The sequence below is a fragment of the Mizuhopecten yessoensis genome, unplaced genomic scaffold (genome assembly GCF_002113885.1).
Source record: "Mizuhopecten yessoensis strain PY_sf001 unplaced genomic scaffold, ASM211388v2 scaffold10829, whole genome shotgun sequence".
Lineage (NCBI taxonomy): Eukaryota > Metazoa > Mollusca > Bivalvia > Pectinida > Pectinidae > Mizuhopecten > Mizuhopecten yessoensis.
In genome coordinates this window covers 1,557,704-1,579,193 of record NW_018408742.1, presented here as the reverse complement: position 1 = coordinate 1,579,193, position 21,490 = coordinate 1,557,704, and the positions used below count along the sequence as shown (strand labels likewise).

Below are 21,490 nucleotides of genomic sequence, written 5' to 3'. Positions count from 1 at the left end.
CATTTAATCATTGCTACAACAAATTAGAAACACTAATTTGGCAGCTTTGAATAACGTTTATATAACAAATATTTGCTCATAATGTCAGAATAAGAGCTAGGTAAATTGGGCCATACAGTGATGGGTGAAGGTCACTGTAGCCTTTTGATGATTAATATGAAGATCCCCAATATGTACAACATATATTGATGTCAAGGTCAAGGCCACTGGATCCATAATAATAGGTCAGTGTCACTTTGGCCATTCATTGACATCAGGTCAAGGTACCCTACGATCATAGGTCAAGGTCACTGTGGCTGTACCATGGCAGGTCAAGGTCACTGGGACCATACAGGGAAAAAGCAAGGTAATTTGAGATCTTCAAAATCTTTGGGAATTAGTCATTTTGTAAACTAGGATAACAATTAATGTTTCACTTTCATGGTTTGTTCCAAGAACAAATGTCAAGGGTTTAAATTTTGTATAAAACCGTTAATACTTGTTAACCTGTTAGGCCTAACTACATCTCCATCAGGTAATTAGGGTGACAATTTTCCGGCATTCATTATCAAATGGAGGCCTTTGTGATCTCTATTTAGGTAAGAAAGGTCAAACATATGGAGTTGTAAATGCCACTTGGACAGATTGTTCCAAGGAAGTGTGGGAAAGTAGGTTATACAGTCTTACCAAAACTGTCTAAAAACATCCAGACTGTCTTTCTTATATAAAATTATCTTAGGAATCCAATGATCTCATGGTATCTTACAGCGATTCAGTAGTACAGTGTACCAACCACTCGGGTTCAGCTGAACTGTTCAAAGTAATGGCTAACAAGGTTTTACAGTATGTGTTTTTGTTAAGTTTTTTGATTGGAAATTAACTGTTTCACCCCACAGTAACTTTAGTAAACTCTTCCATGCATTGATCTGGATAAGTCCATTGTAGACTACAGTGGTGAAAAGGTTAAGTGTTAGCAAACCTGAAATCAATCAATTGAATCAAAATTATATGCAAAAAAAATCACAAATACATTCAATTTAATCACAAATACATTCAATTTTCCAAAATATATTTTAATTAAGATTAACATTCAGCTGTAACACCATGTTTTTTCTAGTATGTACGTGTATTTGAAATGATGATAGAATGGAGAGTAATCAGAAATGTGTCGAAAACACTTGTGTATGGTGATATGTGGGTGAGCAGTAAGTACATGTACTATGTTTGATTTTGAAGATTATTAAACGTATAATGTTATTGGCTGTGTATAGTGTTCTTTTAAGTAATACGTTTCATGGCAATGAAAATTATATCCATCTTTTTGCCAAAATGATGGTAACATCATAAAAACACTGATCTGTCTGTCCAATCATGAAATTTACATTTTGTTCCAAAGCAAACATCTGAATTATTGTACTTCAGTTCCACTTTATGTGGGTATCATAACAAGATGTGGTGTACAACACAGTCTGTGGTTTCATTTTCACAGCAAGGTCAATGTCACAGAAAAGTCAACCTGACTGCAAGGTCAATGTCACAGGTCTATAACACAAAGGTCAACGTCACAGGATTGAAGCTCCAAGGTCAACATCAAGACAGGGTCTATGTTACAGGTCTATAACACAACGGTCAACATCACCGCTTCTAAACTCAATGTTAGCTTGTCAACACAATCTGACATCAACCACTGTTTCTAAAAGTTGAAATATCAAATAAAATTTGTTAAAATAATTGTAATGACGGAAACACGAAAATTTGAACATTTACAGTGTCCGACAGAATTTCATAATAAACACAACACCAGGAGTCTCTTTCAAAAGAATCTTTAATGGGTGAGGAAAACCAGCCTCTACTATAAAATATATTAACAATATAATTTGCATAATTTGTGATCCAGATCACAAACAGTCATAAAAATATATTAAACTTATTAGTAGGAAATATTAAACATGAATTGTGGCTACTTCCACATCAAGCAGTCTACAACATTGCCTGCTCCTACTGCTGAACTAAGACAAGTCCAGTCAATGGAATGATTTAGAAAAAAGTTAGATTCTCATACGCAACAGCTACAAAAGTTTTGGGAAATAACCAACAACTATAAACCTTTAACACAAATAATTTCTATCAAATGTAGACCCACAAATACAATTTGTCTCATGATAAAATTGTAAGTACAATAAAACAACAGAATTTAAGAAGTTAACTTTCTTTTTCCAGCTACATGTATGTAAGAAGAACAAGTTACTGTAAATGGTACATGTACCATTATTAACTCATTCATCCCTGAAGACATATTTGAACTCTTCCAATTCAAATGTTGGAATAGTTCATTGTGAATTTTCAGGGGTGAATGATATTTGAACTCTTCCAATTCAAATGTTGGAATAGTCTATTGTGAAATTTCAGGGGTGAAAGGGTGAACACACTCCTGTTTTGTCAATGTAGGAACCTGCTTTACATGTACCGCACAACAGATATAATATGTACATGTACTTACCACTTTTAACATATAGATATTAATGCAATAATTAACAAAGAACATGATAATAAAGAAAGAAATGTAAATTAACATGAGGTCTTTCAAAGAGACTTCTAATTTCAGGGTCGGAATATATGAAGTTATCACAAAGAAATCCTTAACATGGACGGAATAGAGATAACTACACATGTTACAATCAGATGTGTATCTGGGTAATTATAAAACACTACACAAACTGTATATCAAACTTTAAGCAAATATATCATATATGGAATTAAATCTAATTGCATGTCATGGTTATTTAATAACAAGCTAAAACAAATAAAACAAGTAATATTTAAATTTGAAATTAAATCAAAGTGTTGAAAATATTAATGAAAGTCTCAAGACACTTTTCAAATAATTTACATGATCTGCTTGTAATTTTAACACAGATCTAAATACTGTACCCTTCCTAATCATGAAAACTTGAAAGTGTTACAACCATTGAAAGCCAAGATTGGAGAAATTTGGTTCCTTGATTTGGTTGGTTGTATTTTGTTTAACGTCCTATTAACAGCTAAGGTCATTTGGTTCCTTGAACAAAAATGAGAAAATAAACCTACTGTAATAAAATAACAGTGACATCACATATCTGATTAAAATCTGTTACATAAAATAAAATAAAATCTAGCTATGATAAGTATATTAAACAGTATAAACAGGTATCATAAATAGATTCTAATAAAATATAAAACAATCAAAAATGTAATTTGGTACCTACCGTATCTAAAATCAAATTTGTTTTTAAAATAATGTTAAAAAGATTTTCATTTAACATATTGTTCTAACAAGTTTTACATATCATGCAAAAATATCCAAATCAAATAAGCTATTTTTGATTAATTGAACGTATAATTTGATAATTATCCTGCAATAGAACAATTACATGTATAGTGTTAAATTAAATTAAACTACACTTTTACACCCAACGTTAAAAAATATGCAATTCTTCTGATATCCTTGATAATACAAAGTTCTACAGCATTAAAATAGAAACAATACATATCTACAGTATAAATGTAAATTCTATTCACTGGATTTATATATATTTTTTCACAAGAATTCTTGATCAAAGATTGATATTCTCTTGTCCTTTACTCATTTTCAAATTTTGCGTTTCTCATCAGATGAGTTGCTGGAGTTGCTTGCCCCTGGTTTTTCAAATTTTGCGCTTCTCATCCGATGAGTTGCTGGAGTTGCTTGCCCCTGGTTTTCCATCCGATCCGAGTGAAGTCCTCGATCCAAATCGGTGTTTGTCACCCATCTTGTTGAGTTTCTCAAGTGTACTCAATATCGGCAAAGTTGATAGATTGTCCTCATCAGAATCCATGGCTTGTATACCTTTCATTTAAATCATAAATCATATCATGATAGAACACATGTAATACTCTTTATATTAAGACAATCCTTTTTAACCCTTTCACCCCTATGTAACTTTAGTAGACTCTACCATGCATTGATCTGGATGAGTCCATTATGGTCTTCAGTGGTGAAAGGGTTTAAGTTACGCATAGTATTTCAAGAATATGTTTTCACATCACCTTGACAAAACTTCAGCAAAAGTGTTTGAAATATGAAAACACTTAAAAGATAAAAACATTTAAAGAGAACAAAAGAAAAGAAGCATATTTTTTTTATATAAAAATGAAGTTTTCCTTCTTTATCAGTACACAGCATTACACATTAACTATATTTTACAGTCTCAGAGCAAGGGTTTAAGTAATATACCTTGATCTGCCATGTCCCAGGCTTCACGGTCCAGAGAGTTGTCACGGATGTACCCTAGCACTCGGTGTAGCTGTTGATCCCTCGCCTTCAACCTGTTTACAAAGTATCGATGTCTTAAAGTCTTAAAAGATACATAAATCAACGTCAGCATCTTATACATCAAGTTGAACATGCCATTTCTAAGTCTAGTGTTAGAAGAGCTGTGTCAGTGGTGAGTAAGAGTGTCAATGAATTGACCAGAAAAGTGTCATCAAGTAATAAGAAATTACTTCACACTAATGGAATGGAACAGGTAACTCATACAGAAGTATGTGTACCAGCTTAAACCACTGTTACGCAATTTAGGTGTAATCTTTGAAGAATATCTTTAAAAGCATTCTTTCAAGTAAGAAAAGTAAGATTTTATTCAAGATCAGAATAATATATTACTTTTTAAAACAGACATCTGTAGTAATAAAGTCATTTAAACATTTTTGAGAAGAAAGTAATACTGACTTCATTTCTTTGGTGTCCAGCATGCAGAAGATGATCTTGGTTACGACCTTCTGTAGGATGGTGTCCTGGGAGCGGCCAAACATGGTAAGGGCATCCTTAATACTGGGATGATTCACCAGCATTTCACACGCCTGTAAAATAATAAATGAACTAATGTAATAAACAAGTAAACCCTGCACTATATGTAGACAGTATGTTTCCAGTGCAGAGAATAATACAACGTAAATACCATATTTCGTCATTTCGTATTGCAGAGTTGTCTTCTCTTGTGAGCAGGTATTGATTGTTACATCATTGGTTTGTGTGAGACAATGATGTCATTTTCTCAAAAATTGATGACGTTACTCTCACAAACAAATGACGTAACAACCAATACCTACTCACAAGCGCAGATAACTCTGCAATACAATAAAGACGGAATACCATGGATAGTAATTTGTTGGTGTTCATGTTAATCAGCCTTTTTATTTATATATGATACCATATAGGAACATCTATAAATATCAGTAGGGAGCGATTATAGGCAAAACAAAATTCTAACAAAGGTTTTATTCTCTCAGTCACTTTAACTTCATGATTTTAATCTGTCCAGGAAATACTTATATAATAAAGTCATAATAAAACAAAAATCAATATTTCTGTATAATTCCCTTTATTTTTTTATGTTTTTCTTTTTAAACATTTTGGATATTATCAGTAATTTCAATCTGGAAGTAAAACAGTTTATCGACATTAAACCATGACACCATCAGAACTACTGGATGTGATGATGTCACAATCGACTGACCTGTATATCAACTACCATATATCTGGTGATTGTGTAAAAACATTTCAATAGAGACAGCTCCCCCACCCAAACCCCAAGTTGTCAAAAGTTCAGATTTGTTGGCATGTACTGGTGGTTTAACTATCACAAATATCCACTCAATTTTACAACTGTTACAAACTACTGACATACATCAGCAAAGCTGAAAATACATTGAGTTGTCCCCTTAGTAAGGAGATTTGCCATTCAAGAAAAACATTTTGTGTTTCTAACCTACTATGATAAAACTTAGGTATTGTAATGTCTGGTAATTTGGTTACATGGTAATTTTTCTCAATGTTGACAAACATATATATATTGGATGGTCTTATCAGTAAACTATGCATTCTACTGTAACAGTGACATGACTTACCATCTTATTCTCAGCATAATAAAGGAGGATTTTGCCGGCCAGTAGGTATAGTTTCTCATCCAAGGTTTTGTTAGGGAGGTCTAGCAATACTTCCATAAGTTCCTCCTAGAAATATAAACAAACTATAGAATTATCATCTGCTAGGGTTTGAGATTCTTGTAAATTAGGCATAAAACATGTTCAGAAATATCATGAAGAATATTGCGTTTTTTGTAGTAAGTTATAGATTACCTGTGCACAGATCATCTCTGAGCTCTCAATAGCAAGAAGTTCGAAAGTCTGCAGGGCATAGCGCTGTGTTTCTGGATCAGTACTGCTACACAAGTGTACCAAGGCTTGGGCTAGAAACACAAAAAGGTATTTTCTATTAAATAATTGTCATATGGTTATTCATATAACTTCAGCATACATAATTCATCATTATGTCATATTTTTTATATATCATACATCATTCCAAGCAATCTGATTGCCTTTCAAGGGAAAGAAAAATATAATGCGTATACACTTTTATAATCACAGAAATTTGATCACAATAGAAAGTCAGTAGAGTAGTTCTGACATAAAATCTTCTGTGTTAAAAATAAGTTCTGCTAAACCCTGAATCTTCTGGGGGACGATTTTTGGGTCATTGTTGCAGAAATCAGGAGATTCAAGGACCTATATATGTTAGAACAGATCATAAAATTGATGCAGGAGATAGGTTTATTTTGCAGGTCTGTCCCACGAGATGCAGGTCATTGAGTAAGTAGGATATCAGTGTATAAGCTAGCAGACAGTGTGAGGGCGGGAAGGATAATTTATATGGCCAGTTTATATATACCGGGCATGTTCCTAGAAGCCATCTGTGCCCTGATCTCAGAGGTGAAGGCCAGTTCCAAGTAGATACTAGCAATTGTCCTCTGGCAGTAAATGGTACCCTGATAGGCGGCATGGGCAAGGTCATCCAATCTAGAGAGGTCAAGGTCACACAATGTAAAATGTGATTTTAAATGTTTTTCATGTAAACTTCATAACTTCAGATAAAACAGATATAATCCGGCTTCTACATAGTCTTATCTGTTCATGCTGCTAAAGAAAATGTGAAATTTTCAAGTGCTTTATTGCATACCTGTTATTTTTTCTTTACTGAATCTGCTAAATTGTTTGCACTACATAATCAGTGCACCAGTACTGAATTATTTCTCAGGCAAATAAATCTATTTCAAAACTACCCCGGCATTTTTGTTTCATTTAATATTTGCGTAATTACCCATGATCTGCAACAACCGAACTCTTGTTTTCCTCAGACTCAGAGACAATGGTGTACAGACTAACTGCAGCCTCCTGCATAATACGTGAATTCTCCGAATGGAGCAGTGACGTCAGAGTCTGGACACCATTCATGTCAACAAAATTGTCCTGTAATGATAAAGGGAAAATTATTTTGACAAAAAAAAAAATGTTTTTGCTTACATATCAGGCTATTTTTCCAATTTCGAAATTTCAGAACTAAAATTGTTTCGGGTAATGAATTTTTACAGTGAAATCCAAAATGTTTGCCCTCATCAGATTTTCATTAATTTTGCCCTTGAACTAAAGGTCAAACTATTATTTATATATAGTTATGGAATGTTAAGTTTGCATTCAACACTTATCATTTCAGATAGAGAAATTTTGGTCGAGAAAAATCTGTTGGTTTACAGTACATTTTACCAGATTTTGATAGGCAGATATCAAACATATCCAGAGTAATACAGAGTATTACATATGTACCTGTATGGACTGTATGGTGAGGAGTTCTCCGATGGCCTCCACAGCGTGCTCCTGGGTCGCATCATCATCACAGTGTGCCATTGCCATCAACACATCCAAACTGGTAGCAAAAACATTATCAATCAGTAAACTATCAATTAACAGTATTAATCATCAATTCGAGGCAATTAATTATCAGTAAACAATCAATTAACAGTATTAATCATCAATTAGAGGCAATTAATTATCAGTAAACAATCAATTAACAGTATTAATCATCAATTAGAGGCAATTAATTATCAGTAAAAAATCAATTAACAGTATTAATCATCAATAAGGGGCAATTAATTATCAGTAAACAATCAATTAACAGGTCACATTATATTACAGTCACAGATATTCTACACCCCCAGGTCTGGTCAGAGTCAGATTTTTCTAATTATACACTAGGTTAAGGATGAAGAGATTTCTAAGTCATGATTGTATGACATAACATCGACAATACTATACACTGACGTCATGTCAGTAGGAGCAGATCACAGAAGATAACTCATTGGATTTGCTGGAAAAACGATACGATCAACAATTTCAATTCATGTTATCACCACTTGTATTTGAGGTGAGGGAAAAACAATAATTTTAACTTTGGGAGCAAGACAGAAAAATATCAACCCTTTGGGTAAATGAGATTCCTAAAAATCTGGATTCCCCTATTCATAACAATGGTATGACGTCACTTCAACATTATAATGGCGTCACGTCAACAATCCATCAACCTCACCTCAACCCTGAATTTAGCATGTAACGTTATCATTACATTTTGTATATGATACACAATGGGAGAACAGGGTAAGAGAAAAAGTCACCCCCTTGTTGGTGAGATGGGGAATCTCAACCCTCGGGGAGAGACTCTCAAATTGCCAAACACTTGGCAAAGCCTTGTGTTTGGCAACTTAAGAATCTTTCCCCTCAAGTTGAGATTCCCCTATCTCACCCCGAAGGGTGTGAGCGATTCTATTAAATCCTACACACACTGGTACAGGAGATAGAGATACCCTACACTAACTGGTACGGGAGATAGAGATACTCTACACACACTGGTACGGGAGATAGAGATACCCTACACAAACTGGTACGGAAGATAGTGATACCCTACACACACTGGTACGGGAGATAGAGATACCCTACACTAACTGGTACAAGAGATAGAGATACCCTACACTAACTGGTACGGGAGGTAGGGATACCCTACACTAACTGGTACGGGAGATAGAGATACCCTACACACACTGGTACGGGAGATAGAGATGCCCTACACACACTGGTACGGGAGATAGAGATGCCCTACACACACTGGTACGGGAGATAGAGATGCCCTACACACACTGGTACGGGAGATAGAGATCCCCTACACTCACTGGTACAGGAGATAGAGATACCCTACACTAACTGATACAAGAGATAGAGATACCCTACACTAACTGGTACGTGAGATAGAGATACCCTACACACACTGGTCCAGAGATAGAGATACCCTACACTTACTGGTACGGGGGATAGAGATACCCTACACAAACTGGTACGGAAGATAGAGATACCCTACACTAACTGGTACGTGAGATAGAGATACCCTACACACACTGGCACGGGAGATAGAGATACCCTACACTAACCGCTACAGGAGATAGAGATACCCTACACACACTGGTATTAGAGATACCCTACACAAACTGGTACGGAAGATAGTGATACCCTACACACACTGGTACGGGAGGTAGAGATACCCTACACTAACTGGTACAGGAGATAGAGATACCCTACACACACTGGTACAGAGATAGAGATACCCTACACTTACTGGTACGGGAGATAGAGATACCCTACACACACTGGTACGGGAGATAGAGATACCCTACACACACTGGTACAGGAGATAGAGATACCCTACACACACTGGTATGGGAGATAGAGATACCCTACACTAACTGGTACGGGAGATAGAGATACCCTACACACACTGGTACAGGAGATAGAGATACCCTACACACACTGGTATGGGAGATAGAGATACCCTACACACACTGGTACGGGAGAAAGAGATACCCTACACTAACTGGTACGGAATATAGAGATACCCTACACTAACTGGTACGGGAGATAGAGATACCCTACACATACTGGTATGGGAGATAGAGATACCCTACACTAACTGGTACAGGAGATAGAGATACCCTACACTAACTGGTATGGGAGCTAGAGATACCCTACACACACTGGGACGGGAGATAGAGATACCCTACACACACTGGTACGGGAGATAGAGATACCCAACACTAACTGGTACGGGAGATAGAGATACCCTACACACACTGGTACGGGAGATGGAGATACCCTACACACACTGGTACGGGAGATAGAGATACCCTACACACACTGGTACGGGAGATAGAGATACCCTACACACACTGGTACGGGAGATAGAGATACCCTACACACACTGGTACGGGAGATAGAGATACCTACACTAACTGGTACGGGAGATAGAGATACCCTACACTAACTGGTACGGGAGGTAGGGATACCCTACACTAACTGGTACGGGAGGTACGGATTCCCTACACCTAGTGCCACTTCTGTCATACATGTGACTTGCAGCTCTATTCTTCACCCGTGGTGTTGGTAAATATAGTGCTGTACTGCAAAACACTTACCCTCCCTCAGCTACAATCCGGAACTTGTTGTCATCCCCAGATGCTGCCATACAAGCCAGCTCATAGGCAGCAGTCCTCTTCTCCTTTATCCTGATAAAATAGTAGACATATAAATAAAATAGGTTTTATCAAGCAACATAATTATTAATGAATCAGAATAAAATTTTACTGTACAGCATGTTGAATGGAAGACTAAATATTCTCACCAATGATTGATGCTTCGGTCTGGATCAAGTTTTATTATACATAAAACATTTCTATTCTTTTGAAAAGTAAAATAGTACCATACACAAGACCAAACAAACCAAAGGTGTATTTATTCATGTGCAAACACTGCATTGCAATATAGCTCAAGTTTCACACATTTACATACAATCCATCACAGCACTGCACATATAGGTACACTTAATACATGAATTTGCTTAGAAACAGCATCAATTGCCAAATTAAAATGAAGACGCATTTTCTTTTGCTTAAATGAGATTGATTACCATAAGCCCTTAAATTAAAGTATAGATAAATTTTATTGTGGCCCCTACTCTCAACCTACTGAAGTTGAGGTGTTGTGACCCCTACTCTCAACCTACTAAAATTATGGTGTTGTGACCCCTATTCTCAACCTACTAAAGTTGAAGTGTTGTGACCCCTACTCTCAACCTACTAAAGTTGAGGTGTTGTGACCCCTACTCTCAACCTACTAGAGTTGAGGTGTTGTGACCCCTATTCTCAACCTACTTAAGTTGAGGTGTTGTGACCCCTACTCTCAACCTACTAAAGTTGAGGTGTTGTGACCCCTACTCTCAACCTACTAAAGTTGAGGTGTTGTGACCCCTACTCTCAACCTACTAAAGTTGAGGTGTTGTGACCCCTACTCTCAACCTACTAAAGTTGAGGTGTTGTGACCCCTACTCTCAACCTACTAAAGTTGAGGTGTTGTGACCCCTACTCTCAACCTACTAAAGTTGAGGTGTTGTGACCCCTACTCTCAACCTACTAAAGTTGAGGTGTTGTGACCCCTACTCTCAACCTACTAAAGTTGAGGTGTTGTGACCCCTACTCTCAACCTACTAAAGTTGAGGTGTTGTGACCCCTACTCTCAACCTACTAAAGTTGAGGTGTTGTGACCCCTACTCTCAACCTACTAAAGTTGAGGTGTTGTGACCCCTACTCTCAACCTACTAAAGTTGAGGTGTTGTGACCCCTACTCTCAACCTACTAAAGTTGAGGTGTTGTGACCCCTACTCTCAACCTACTAAAGTTGAGGTGTTGTGACCCCTACTCTCAACCTACTAAAGTTGAGGTGTTGTGACCCCTACTCTCAACCTACTAAAGTTGAGGTGTTGTGACCCCTACTCTCAACCTACTAAAGTTGAGGTGTTGTGACCCCTACTCTCAACCTACTAAAGTTGAGGTGTTGTGACCCCTACTCTCAACCTACTAAAGTTGAGGTGTTGTGACCCCTACTCTCAACCTACTAAAGTTGAGGTGTTGTGACCCCTACTCTCAACCTACTAAAGTTGAGGTGTTGTGACCCCTACTCTCAACCTACTAAAGTTGAGGTGTTGTGACCCCTACTCTCAACCTACTAAAGTTGAGGTGTTGTGACCCCTACTCTCAACCTACTAAAGTTGAGGTGTTGTGACCCCTACTCTCAACCTACTAAAGTTGAGGTGTTGTGACCCCTACTCTCAACCTACTAAAGTTGAGGTGTTGTGACCCCTACTCTCAACCTACTAAAGTTGAGGTGTTGTGACCCCTACTCTCAACCTACTAAAGTTGAGGTGTTGTGACCCCTACTCTCAACCTACTAAAGTTGAGGTGTTGTGACCCCTACTCTCAACCTACTAAAGTTGAGGTGTTGTGACCCCTACTCTCAACCTACTAAAGTTGAGGTGTTGTGACCCCTACTCTCAACCTACTAAAGTTGAGGTGTTGTGACCCCTACTCTCAACCTACTAAAGTTGAGGTGTTGTGACCCCTACTCTCAACCTACTAAAGTTGAGGTGTTGTGACCCCTACTCTCAACCTACTAAAGTTGAGGTGTTGTGACCCCTACTCTCAACCTACTAAAATTGAGGTGTTGTGACCCCTACTCTCAACCTACTAAAGTTGAGGTGCTGTGACCCCTATTCTCAACCTACTAAAATTGGGGTGTTGTGACCCCCTATTCTCAACCTACTAAAATTGAGGTGTTGTGACCCCTATTCTCAACCTACTTGAGTTGAGGTGTTGTGACCCCTACTCTCAACCTACTAAAGTTGAGGTGTTGTGACCCCTATTCTCAACCTACTAAAGTTGAGGTGTTGTGCCCCTTACTCTACCTACTTGGAGCTGCGGGCAGACTTCATCACTTGTTCTATGTCCCTTTCCTGTACCAGAAACTTCTCTATGTAGTCTCCTTTCTGTAAAACATCAATACCAACTAATGTAATGATCTCCGACAACAACAAAAAAACCTCCTTCCTGATAAAAATTACAACTTAATTTATTAACAGTTTAAAAGCAAAGCATTGATACATCAATTAATTTAAATTCTGAATTTCTTAGGTAAGTCATTGAAAATTATACAATGATACATCAGGTTTATCACTCGACCAAACATACAGCTGATCATCAGGTTTATTCCTATGTACCAATCAGACATGCACAACACAGCCATTTTACAGCTGCAACCGCTATTTAACTTTATCAATCTTTCTGGCTAACATTTACAAATATTCACATGCCTTACATCACATGTAAGTATCTGTTTTACAAAAGACAAAAAGTTTATGGTATTACCTCAAGTCTGAAGTTGAAGAAGAGTAAAGTTATGAGGATGGCTGAGGCTAGAAGAATGAGGGAGTGGGCAGAAAAAAATACAGCAGTGAACACGCCCTTGTGAGAACAGTCATCCACGAATACCCAGTCTTTACAGCCATGAGCCTATAACAGTAACAAATTACAACATGTAACACCCAGGCTTACAGACGTGGTTCTGTGACATGGTACAAAAAAGGCCCCAAAATATGTACTTAGTACATGAATACTGTGTATTAAATACACATGATTATAATAAAATATACACATCAGTATAAAACTTAACATTCTGCTAATGTTTTATATACATTTAGAGCCTTGACAGCTAAAAAAATATTGAAACAATTTTTTGTTATCTTAATGTTATGTTTTGCAGTTAACATGTTTTTCTCTGACATTTAAATGATAAGTGATATTATGTGGAATTTACAGTAATATTCTTACCACCACAGACATCCAGCTAATACAACAGTAGTACAGCGAAGCTCCGAGTACACCGACAGACGCCACCACATAAAATATACAGTACAGGAAACGCCTGAAATACAAAATTAATTTTATACAGTAAAGTTGTAATTATCAAGGTTAGCGAATTACTCGTGTTTTTCATGCTAAGCAAACTAAGCGTGAAAATATCTATCGGCAAAAAATATAAATATATAATTGTTTATATATTATATCGATAAAGATACATTTTAGAACCATTGCAAACTTTGCAAATTACAATCGTTTTCAAGAGTCATAAGGCAAACATTTCTACAAAAAAAAAATCACCTTTCAGTTTACAGTAATATATTCCCTACTTACACAAAAAAACATAGGTTAAAATATATAAAGTATAAAGGTAAGTTTACCATCACTGAGTTTGTCCCTATTTTACAATTGGGTGTAATTTCTTGAGTTTGCCCCTAACATACAATATGGTGTATTTACCTGAGTATGTTCCTGAGTTTATCCCCAACTTACCATTGGGTGTAATTTCTTGAGTTTGTTCCTAACATACAATTGGGTGTAATTAACCTCAATTTGCCCCTTTCAATGGGTGTAATTTCTTGAGTTTGCCGCTAACATACCATTGGGTGTAATTTCCTGAGTTTATCCCCAACTTACCATTGGGTGTAATTTCTTGAGTTTGTTCCTAACATATACAATTGGGTTGTCATTTCTTGTGTTTGCCCTTAACATACAATTGGGTGTAAACTGAGTTTCTCCCTATCCTACCAATGGGTGTAATTTCATGACATTGTCCCTAACTCATCATCAGGTTTAATTCCCTTAGTTTGCCCCTAACTTGCTATTAGGTGTAATTTCTTGAGTTTATCCTAAACTTACCATTGGGTGTAGTTTACCCCTAACTTACCATTGGGTGTAGTTTACCCCTAACTTACTATTAGGTGTAATTTCTTGAGCTTACCCCTAACTTACCATTGGGTGTAGCTTACCCCTAACTTACCATTGGATGTAGTTTACCCCTAACTTACTATTAGGTGTAATTTCTTGAGCTTACCCCTAACTTGCCATTGGGTGTAGTTTACCCCTAACTTACCATTGGGTGTAGTTTACCCCTAACTTACCATTGGGTGTAGTTTACCCCTAACTTACCATTGGGTGTAGTTTACCCCTAACTTACCATTGGGTGTAGTTTACCCCTAACTTACCATTGGGTGTAGTTTACCCCTAACTTACCATTGGGTGTAGTTTACCCCTAACTTACCATTGGGTGTAGTTTACCCCTAACTTACCATTGGGTGTAGTTTACCCCTAACTTACTATTAGGTGTAATTTCTTGAGCTTACCCCTAACTTACCATTGGGTGTAGCTTACCCCTAACTTACCATTGGATGTAGTTTACCCCTAACTTACTATTAGGTGTAATTTCTTGAGCTTACCCCTAACTTACCATTGGGTGTAGTTTACCCCTAACTTCCCATTGGGTGTAGTTTACCCCTAACTTACCACTGGGTGTAGTTTACCCCTAACTTACCATTGGGTGTAGTTTCCCCCTAACTTACCATTGGGTGTAGTTTACCCCTAACTTACCATTGGGTGTAGTTTCCAGTAAAACCACCACATCTGTTGTAGTATGGACGAAAAAACACTGTGAAAACAAAGAGGACCGCTGACCAGCTAAAGGCGTACCAGTAATTGGTCAATAAGTTCAAAAAGGTGGCAAGGAACATTATGTAGATCATTACCTGCAAAGTTCAAGGTCACAAGCAAATTAAGACACATCATAACAAAATGTATAAAGGATTAAAACTTGAATATTGTATAGAAAACATGGTTTTTCATCAAAAGTTGAAAAATATGTTCATTTATAACCAGTCATTAGCGTTAAAAGTTTCATGCATAGTTTTTTTCCAAGTTTAAGAGAAACAAAATTGGCAGAAAAAAAGTTGTGGTCTGGCTGCAGTTTTAAATGATCTATTTTCAATGCAAAACAAAATACCAGAATGTTATAGAAGGACAAGCAATATTTCACCAAGTGCACCTAAGGAAAGCAATGTAATAATACAATGCAAATATTCAATAGCCCGACTAAAAACCTAACATCAACTTAACTTGATCAGATAGTCAATGTCAGGATAAGTTATTAAACATGTTCCGATTACCTCTCTGTTGTACACAATGTCTTATGGAGTTTATACAGATTCTACATTATCTGTCCATTTGTTCACACAACCCATTTGGTCATATATTATTAATTATTCTGACAAACATGCTATCCAGAGGTGTCTAGAGAAATACTGCTATAAAAGAAATTAAGAATTAAGGATAGAGAAATAAGAAAAGATAGAAATCTCAAGTGCTGAAATAGTGGCAGCTGATCTACTTTTGATTATCCAATGTTCCCTAGGCAAAAGACACAGAACAATATCCCTTAGTCCGTATTCATGAAACAGTTCTTATGATTAAGCATGGATTCTGTGCTCAAACCAGCTTTCTTGTAACTCACTTAAATCATGTAAAACAATCAAAATGTGATATGTAAACATTGAAAACAGTATTCCGCTTTAAGTCTTTTCCCAAATCATTAAAAAAATAAGAATTTAAAAATTAATTCATTACTGAAAGGAGAAAAAAGGCTGGAGCATAAAAAGCATGCTTGAGCATGAGAATGGTTTCATGAATATGGGCCCTGATTTTGGAGGTGGCTCCACATTACTCCCAATACACTTATGCATTGGGAAACAGCAGGCCTACTCTTTCCATCAATCTTCAGATTTTCTTTTATGGCAGCTACTTATAGGTATTGTATTGACAAATGTCAAATAAATGGCTGCACTCCAAGAAAATTACACTGTCTTTTTTTCTAAGAAACTGTATAAGTGATTGTTTCATTATGTATTGGTAGATATACATCCAATGTACACACACCACAAAGTCCCCTTAGTGTCTGATGTAATTTTATACAGTATTTCTACATAAACTTAATACCATGAGTTTTTATCAACCTACATCAAAGGCTCTCATCATCTTCTCTCGTCTAATGAACTCCCGGATCTCCTTAAACAGCTCCACTTTGACATCCTGTTGACCTGAAGTTGACAAGGCGTCCACACTAACCGTCATGGTACTGGCGATTGACCGGATGTCCAGCATTGTCTGTGGTAAAACAAATTAACTGATAAAAAAAATGCAGACTAACATGTTCAGTAAGTTTAGACACAGATTTTTATTGCAACATGAACAAAATCAAAAATATCTGCAAACCATAAAAAAATGATTAAAATTTCACGTTAGAAACATAACCTATAAGGCAAATTGTCAAGTACATTGTGCCTATAATTGGCTGCCCTACAGGAAAATGACACTGTAATTTTATACAAGAAAACAATGCCCTTAAAGTAACTGTTTCATTATATATTTGTAAAAGTAAGAAATGGTCGCACTATAGTATGATGTCTCATTGTCAGGTTACCGTAACTTAATTACCATAACAGGATACTTATTTGACCAGTTTTATAACAATGGAAATCAGTCTCTGATGATGTAAATGGACTTACGTCATTCCTCCTCGCAACAGGTAGCAGTTTGATGACAGCATTCTCTGGAATGTCATAGTCTTCAATAAAGAAAGCATCCCGCAGGTACTGTCCTTTGTAGCGCAGTTTAAACTGGAGGTCCTCTTGGCCTATGTCATACAGTATGTGGAGTAGATGTGCTCGGATCCTGGCAACCTTGTCTGATGGCTTGACCAACGCCAGAAATGTCTTGTACTGAAAAAATGTACAAATCCTACGGATATAACAGTAAAACAATACCTATAAAGAAGTCCAGGATACATAAATAAGATATTGATTATGTGATAATCAATAATGTTACAGATCTAACTCTAGACAGACGCTCTAACATACTGAGCTACCTCAGGTTGCTGCATGGTGAGTGTAGATTGACGAAGTAGAGTTTGACAACCAAAAGACACATGTACATGAGACTCTATACAGACTTAGCCTTCCAGGGGAATATTTTGTTGCACCCCAAATGTAATATGAAAAGAGAAAATGAATGGCCATACTGGATTTGAACCCGGGACCCACCAAGACAGATGCTGTAACCAATTGAGCTACTTGGTTGCTGGTAGTTCAACTACAAGTATATATATACACATATGAATATGGGATTTTACCGTCTATATTACTTCTTTGACCCATACACATATTAATAAATATACACATATTAATTAACACATAAAACAAAGACGAGGCTGTTTCAATTCTTCTTTTTTTCTGTTGTGAGTGTGACTGCACAGGACCCCCAGGGTGGTTCCTGGTAATTGTACATACTTGGCCAGGAAATAAAAGACTTTCAGGAGATGAATCAATACAAAAATTCTACAAGTATAACTGATCTTTTGTTGATTTGGCCTCAATTAAAAGCTCTGCTTGTGGTGAGGTATTGGCATATATATATTATAGAAGACAGCTAAGTGGCGGAGCAATCCCCAAACAGCTTATATAATTAGAACTACAATTATAGCGAAACAAGACTGGGTCTATCGTCAGGGACCAGGTACTGTAGCTGAATTGGTAGAGCATCCATTTAGATTTCAGAGGGTTATAGGTTTGAATTTCAGTCTGGCTATTGCATTTCTCTTTCTCCTGTTACAAATTTGGTGAGTTTGCCAACCTAAATGTTTCAAGCACTGGACTGGGTCGATAGTCTGTTACCAGGTAGCTCAATATTGATGGAGCGTCCGCCTAGAGTTGGGAGGTTCTGTTTGGGTATCCCTTTGTCAAGCATTCACCTAGTTCTCGAAACAAGGGTTGGTGTGACAGACAACAAATGTAATAGTAGCAAAATGCTCGGCCAGAACGGGGTTCGAACCTGGGACCCCCAACCTGTAAACAGATGCTCTACCAATTGAGCTACATTGTGGTTGATGATCGACCTAGTGAGTCCAGTTTTGCTATGAAAGTCAGAAAGCAAATGTATACGTACAGTGCGAAAACACCAAGAGGAGTACTAGTCCAAACAGAGACAATTAAGGTCATATCTATTTTTTAACTGTGACATTGATTGTCCACGCTTCTAGTATAAACATGTTTTTTATAATCCCTTATCAGTCAAATCAGTCTGTAGTTATGACAATGCAGTAGGGCTTCGTAATTCACGCCACGTATTGGTGAGTGAAAAAAAAACAAACACGGTCCGTCGATCGCGACTGCAAATCATTTCAATTAGTAGAGCTATTGTTAACGGGTAATCACAGAGATAGTGTTAGCTAATTACTGCATTGTAATTTGTATTGACTGTAGTGTTTGAGAAGTGTCAATAATTTACGCTGAAGCATGCGATCCTTCCTGGCCTATTGTCCGGGACCTTACGATATCGGTGAACTCATGCCCTCCGGTTTACTTACCTGTAAATGTCGCAAAACCAGTAGTCATGACCACAGATGACCAATTTTAATAATTTTACAGTAGGTAAAAAATGTGTGGCCAAAAAATATCGCCAAACCACGGACTTAGATAATCTAATTCCGTGGCCAAACTGAACTGTGACATGACCTGGTTTGAAGTGAAGTAACCCAAGCCGACATGATGAGCCCTTCTCACTGATCGTAATTATGATCAATAAAAGGTATCTTATTATGTCTTTCACCAGGAGATATGCACCAGCGGTTACTAAACATCGAATTACTTATTAATTGATATGTTTTTGTAAGCAAGTAAATGTTTTATGTAAAGTATTGCTAAAATGAATTGATGTATGCCGATATGCGCACACATGTGTGTCATGGGTGATCAGATAATTCAAAGAAAACAAGCAACAAAATACACATTTTACGTAGTTTTTTCCCGATTTTTTGGGTGCGCAAAATATTCGAGTAGAAGCTTTTTTCCCGATTTTCAGCCTCAAAAAGTACCTGCGCAAATTACACAGGTGCGCAAATTACATGGGTTTTTACGGTAGTACAAACGTCTCTGATCCAAAGTATCTTCTTCAAAAAGGTATGGTCAGAGATTATATTAATATCCTCGGGTTACCAGTTTCCACGCACTGAAGAAGTATCCGTGATTTCGTACTCATATCGGCAGAAAACTGTTGAAATTACGGATGACTGTCATAAACATGTATACAATCTACTAAAGGAAACAAAAAACTAGCAACATAAAACTGTATTTTAAAAAAATCATAACAAATAATTTTTAACAAATTTCTCCTGTTGGAAGTAGCCGTCATATGTTTCCGTGTGTCTATTTTGATTTAGTGTTCAAAGAAAGATAACTTGAATACACTAAAAAGAAATTCTCTACAGTTACCTGCAAGAACAAAAGCTTCGTTTGGAATAAAAAAATATATCTTTGATCGTCAAATTAATTATCAAAACAACTTTTTTATAAATTTCACATTTTTAATTGATTTTTCAAGATGTCAAATTGAACGAAGTCATGTAATTTTTTAAATTAATTTATTATATTTTTTTAGTTATAATATAGAATCTGTTATTATTTTTTTTCTGCAGTTTTATATCGGTTTTGGTTGATGGTTAGTTATTTTTCATTTTGTTCTGTTTAAAATTGGTGAAAATTGGAATTTCATTGCAGTACAAGGTTTACGTTTCAATGCAAACAGTGTTTATCGATATAAGAATGTCTCCTTGGCTCTTCGGAAATGGAAAAAAACTGTCGAGGAGATGTGGCCTCATTTGCATACAATATTTTCGTACGTTTGTCAGACTACAAAAAAGACCGGTACATGAATGAAATATATCACCGGTTTTTCAGGTATGGGGTCATTTTGAGCAAGATAAAAAGTGCATTAAGCAAAACTGCAGTTTTATGCGTGTTTTGCTTATCGGTGATTATTTCTTATGTTTTCCGGTACTTCTGGTAATTTTTGTGTCAGTTTACAGACGATGGCCAAACATCTAAAATATCCTTGTGTTTTGTCCAGCAGGTCACGTAGTTACAAGATAAAGCTTGATAAAAAGACTGCGCGGAAATACATAACGCGCGGAAACTGGTGACTAGAAGATATATACTAGTTTATGGGCTTTATAAATTATATGTCTCTTGCATCATCATCACTCACTATGCATGCATTTGTTATGGTCAATAAACAACCAATTTACAGTGTTTGGCGTCTTACATTTAGAGTCAGGACCAGGACATGGTAAGTGTTGAAACTATTTCGCCTATGGCTTGAGAGGATGCGTTGAAGTTCTAGTACATCCTCTTAAATAAAAGATGCCCCCCATCCTGTCTTCTCATTTGGGACGAGTTGACCATTCAATCAAATGAAGTTCATTTAAAAAAAAACAATATTTAGGAGTTCAAACAGACAATTTCATAGCGATATTTTATATGAGAATCATTATGGTTCTTGTTGTATACTTAAACTTACCGGAAACGCTTTGCTTTCCACGTAAATAATCATTTTGACGAACAGACGTTTTCTTTCCCTTTTGTTTACATAATTCCCTTGACAATGACGTCACTTCCGTCAAGCACCTTGTGCAGTTTTACTAACTTTAAAATCCTTAAACAAATGAAGCGGAATAAATTAAAATCTAAAACTTTTATTTTCTTAGAGATATTCATTAAAATTATCTTAAAGAAGGTATAAGAATGAAATAAAAAGAAAGAAAACAAAAAGAGATATTTCTCAATGCTCTTTGTTCCTTTTGTTTTGTTTTGTTTCGTTTCTGCACGGAATTAGATTGTTATCATTAGGCTACATTCGCGTATCCCGGTTGAAACGGTACGTGTGGCGCAGTAATTTTCCACGATAAACGAACACACTTGGACCGTTCTATAAGCAAAGCTAAAAATGCACAGTTTCGGAGAATAAAAAACAATGTATCAAGAGTATTATGCCCTTCTCTCACGCGTCCACTA

At 36.5% G+C, this 21,490-nt stretch overlaps 1 protein-coding gene across 1 annotated transcript; it reads right to left on the bottom strand.

The window, feature by feature from the left end:
* Positions 1 to 2,328: 2,328 nt before the first annotated feature.
* On the bottom strand, positions 2,329 to 21,091 carry LOC110462763. The gene is made up of 16 exons (XM_021516913.1): positions 20,997 to 21,091; positions 17,153 to 17,365; positions 16,605 to 16,751; positions 15,186 to 15,340; positions 13,590 to 13,683; positions 13,128 to 13,271; positions 12,672 to 12,748; positions 10,347 to 10,436; positions 7,657 to 7,756; positions 7,154 to 7,302; positions 6,725 to 6,852; positions 6,136 to 6,245; positions 5,905 to 6,009; positions 4,727 to 4,857; positions 4,232 to 4,323; positions 2,329 to 3,844 (listed from the first exon to the last, which is right to left on the bottom strand). Exons 1-16 carry the CDS (start codon positions 21,027 to 21,029, stop codon positions 3,663 to 3,665), a joined length of 1,950 nt encoding a protein of 649 aa, XP_021372588.1. The 5' UTR covers positions 21,030 to 21,091; the 3' UTR covers positions 2,329 to 3,662.
* Positions 21,092 to 21,490: the final 399 nt, after the last annotated feature.

What these genes read in the sequence shown, in the direction of transcription:
- LOC110462763 (XM_021516913.1), bottom strand. Translation starts at nt 21,029, where the DNA reads ATGATTATTTACGTGGAAAGCAAAGCGTTTCCG. An exon ending in TTAGCTGGATGTCTGTGGTG is followed by an intron (nt 13,272 to 13,589) that starts GTAAGAATATTA and finishes TTACTGTTATAG; the next exon opens with GCTCATGGCTGTAAAGACTG. An exon ending in ATTATGCTGAGAATAAGATG is followed by an intron (nt 4,858 to 5,904) that starts GTAAGTCATGTC and finishes ATTATTTTACAG; the next exon opens with GCGTGTGAAATGCTGGTGAA.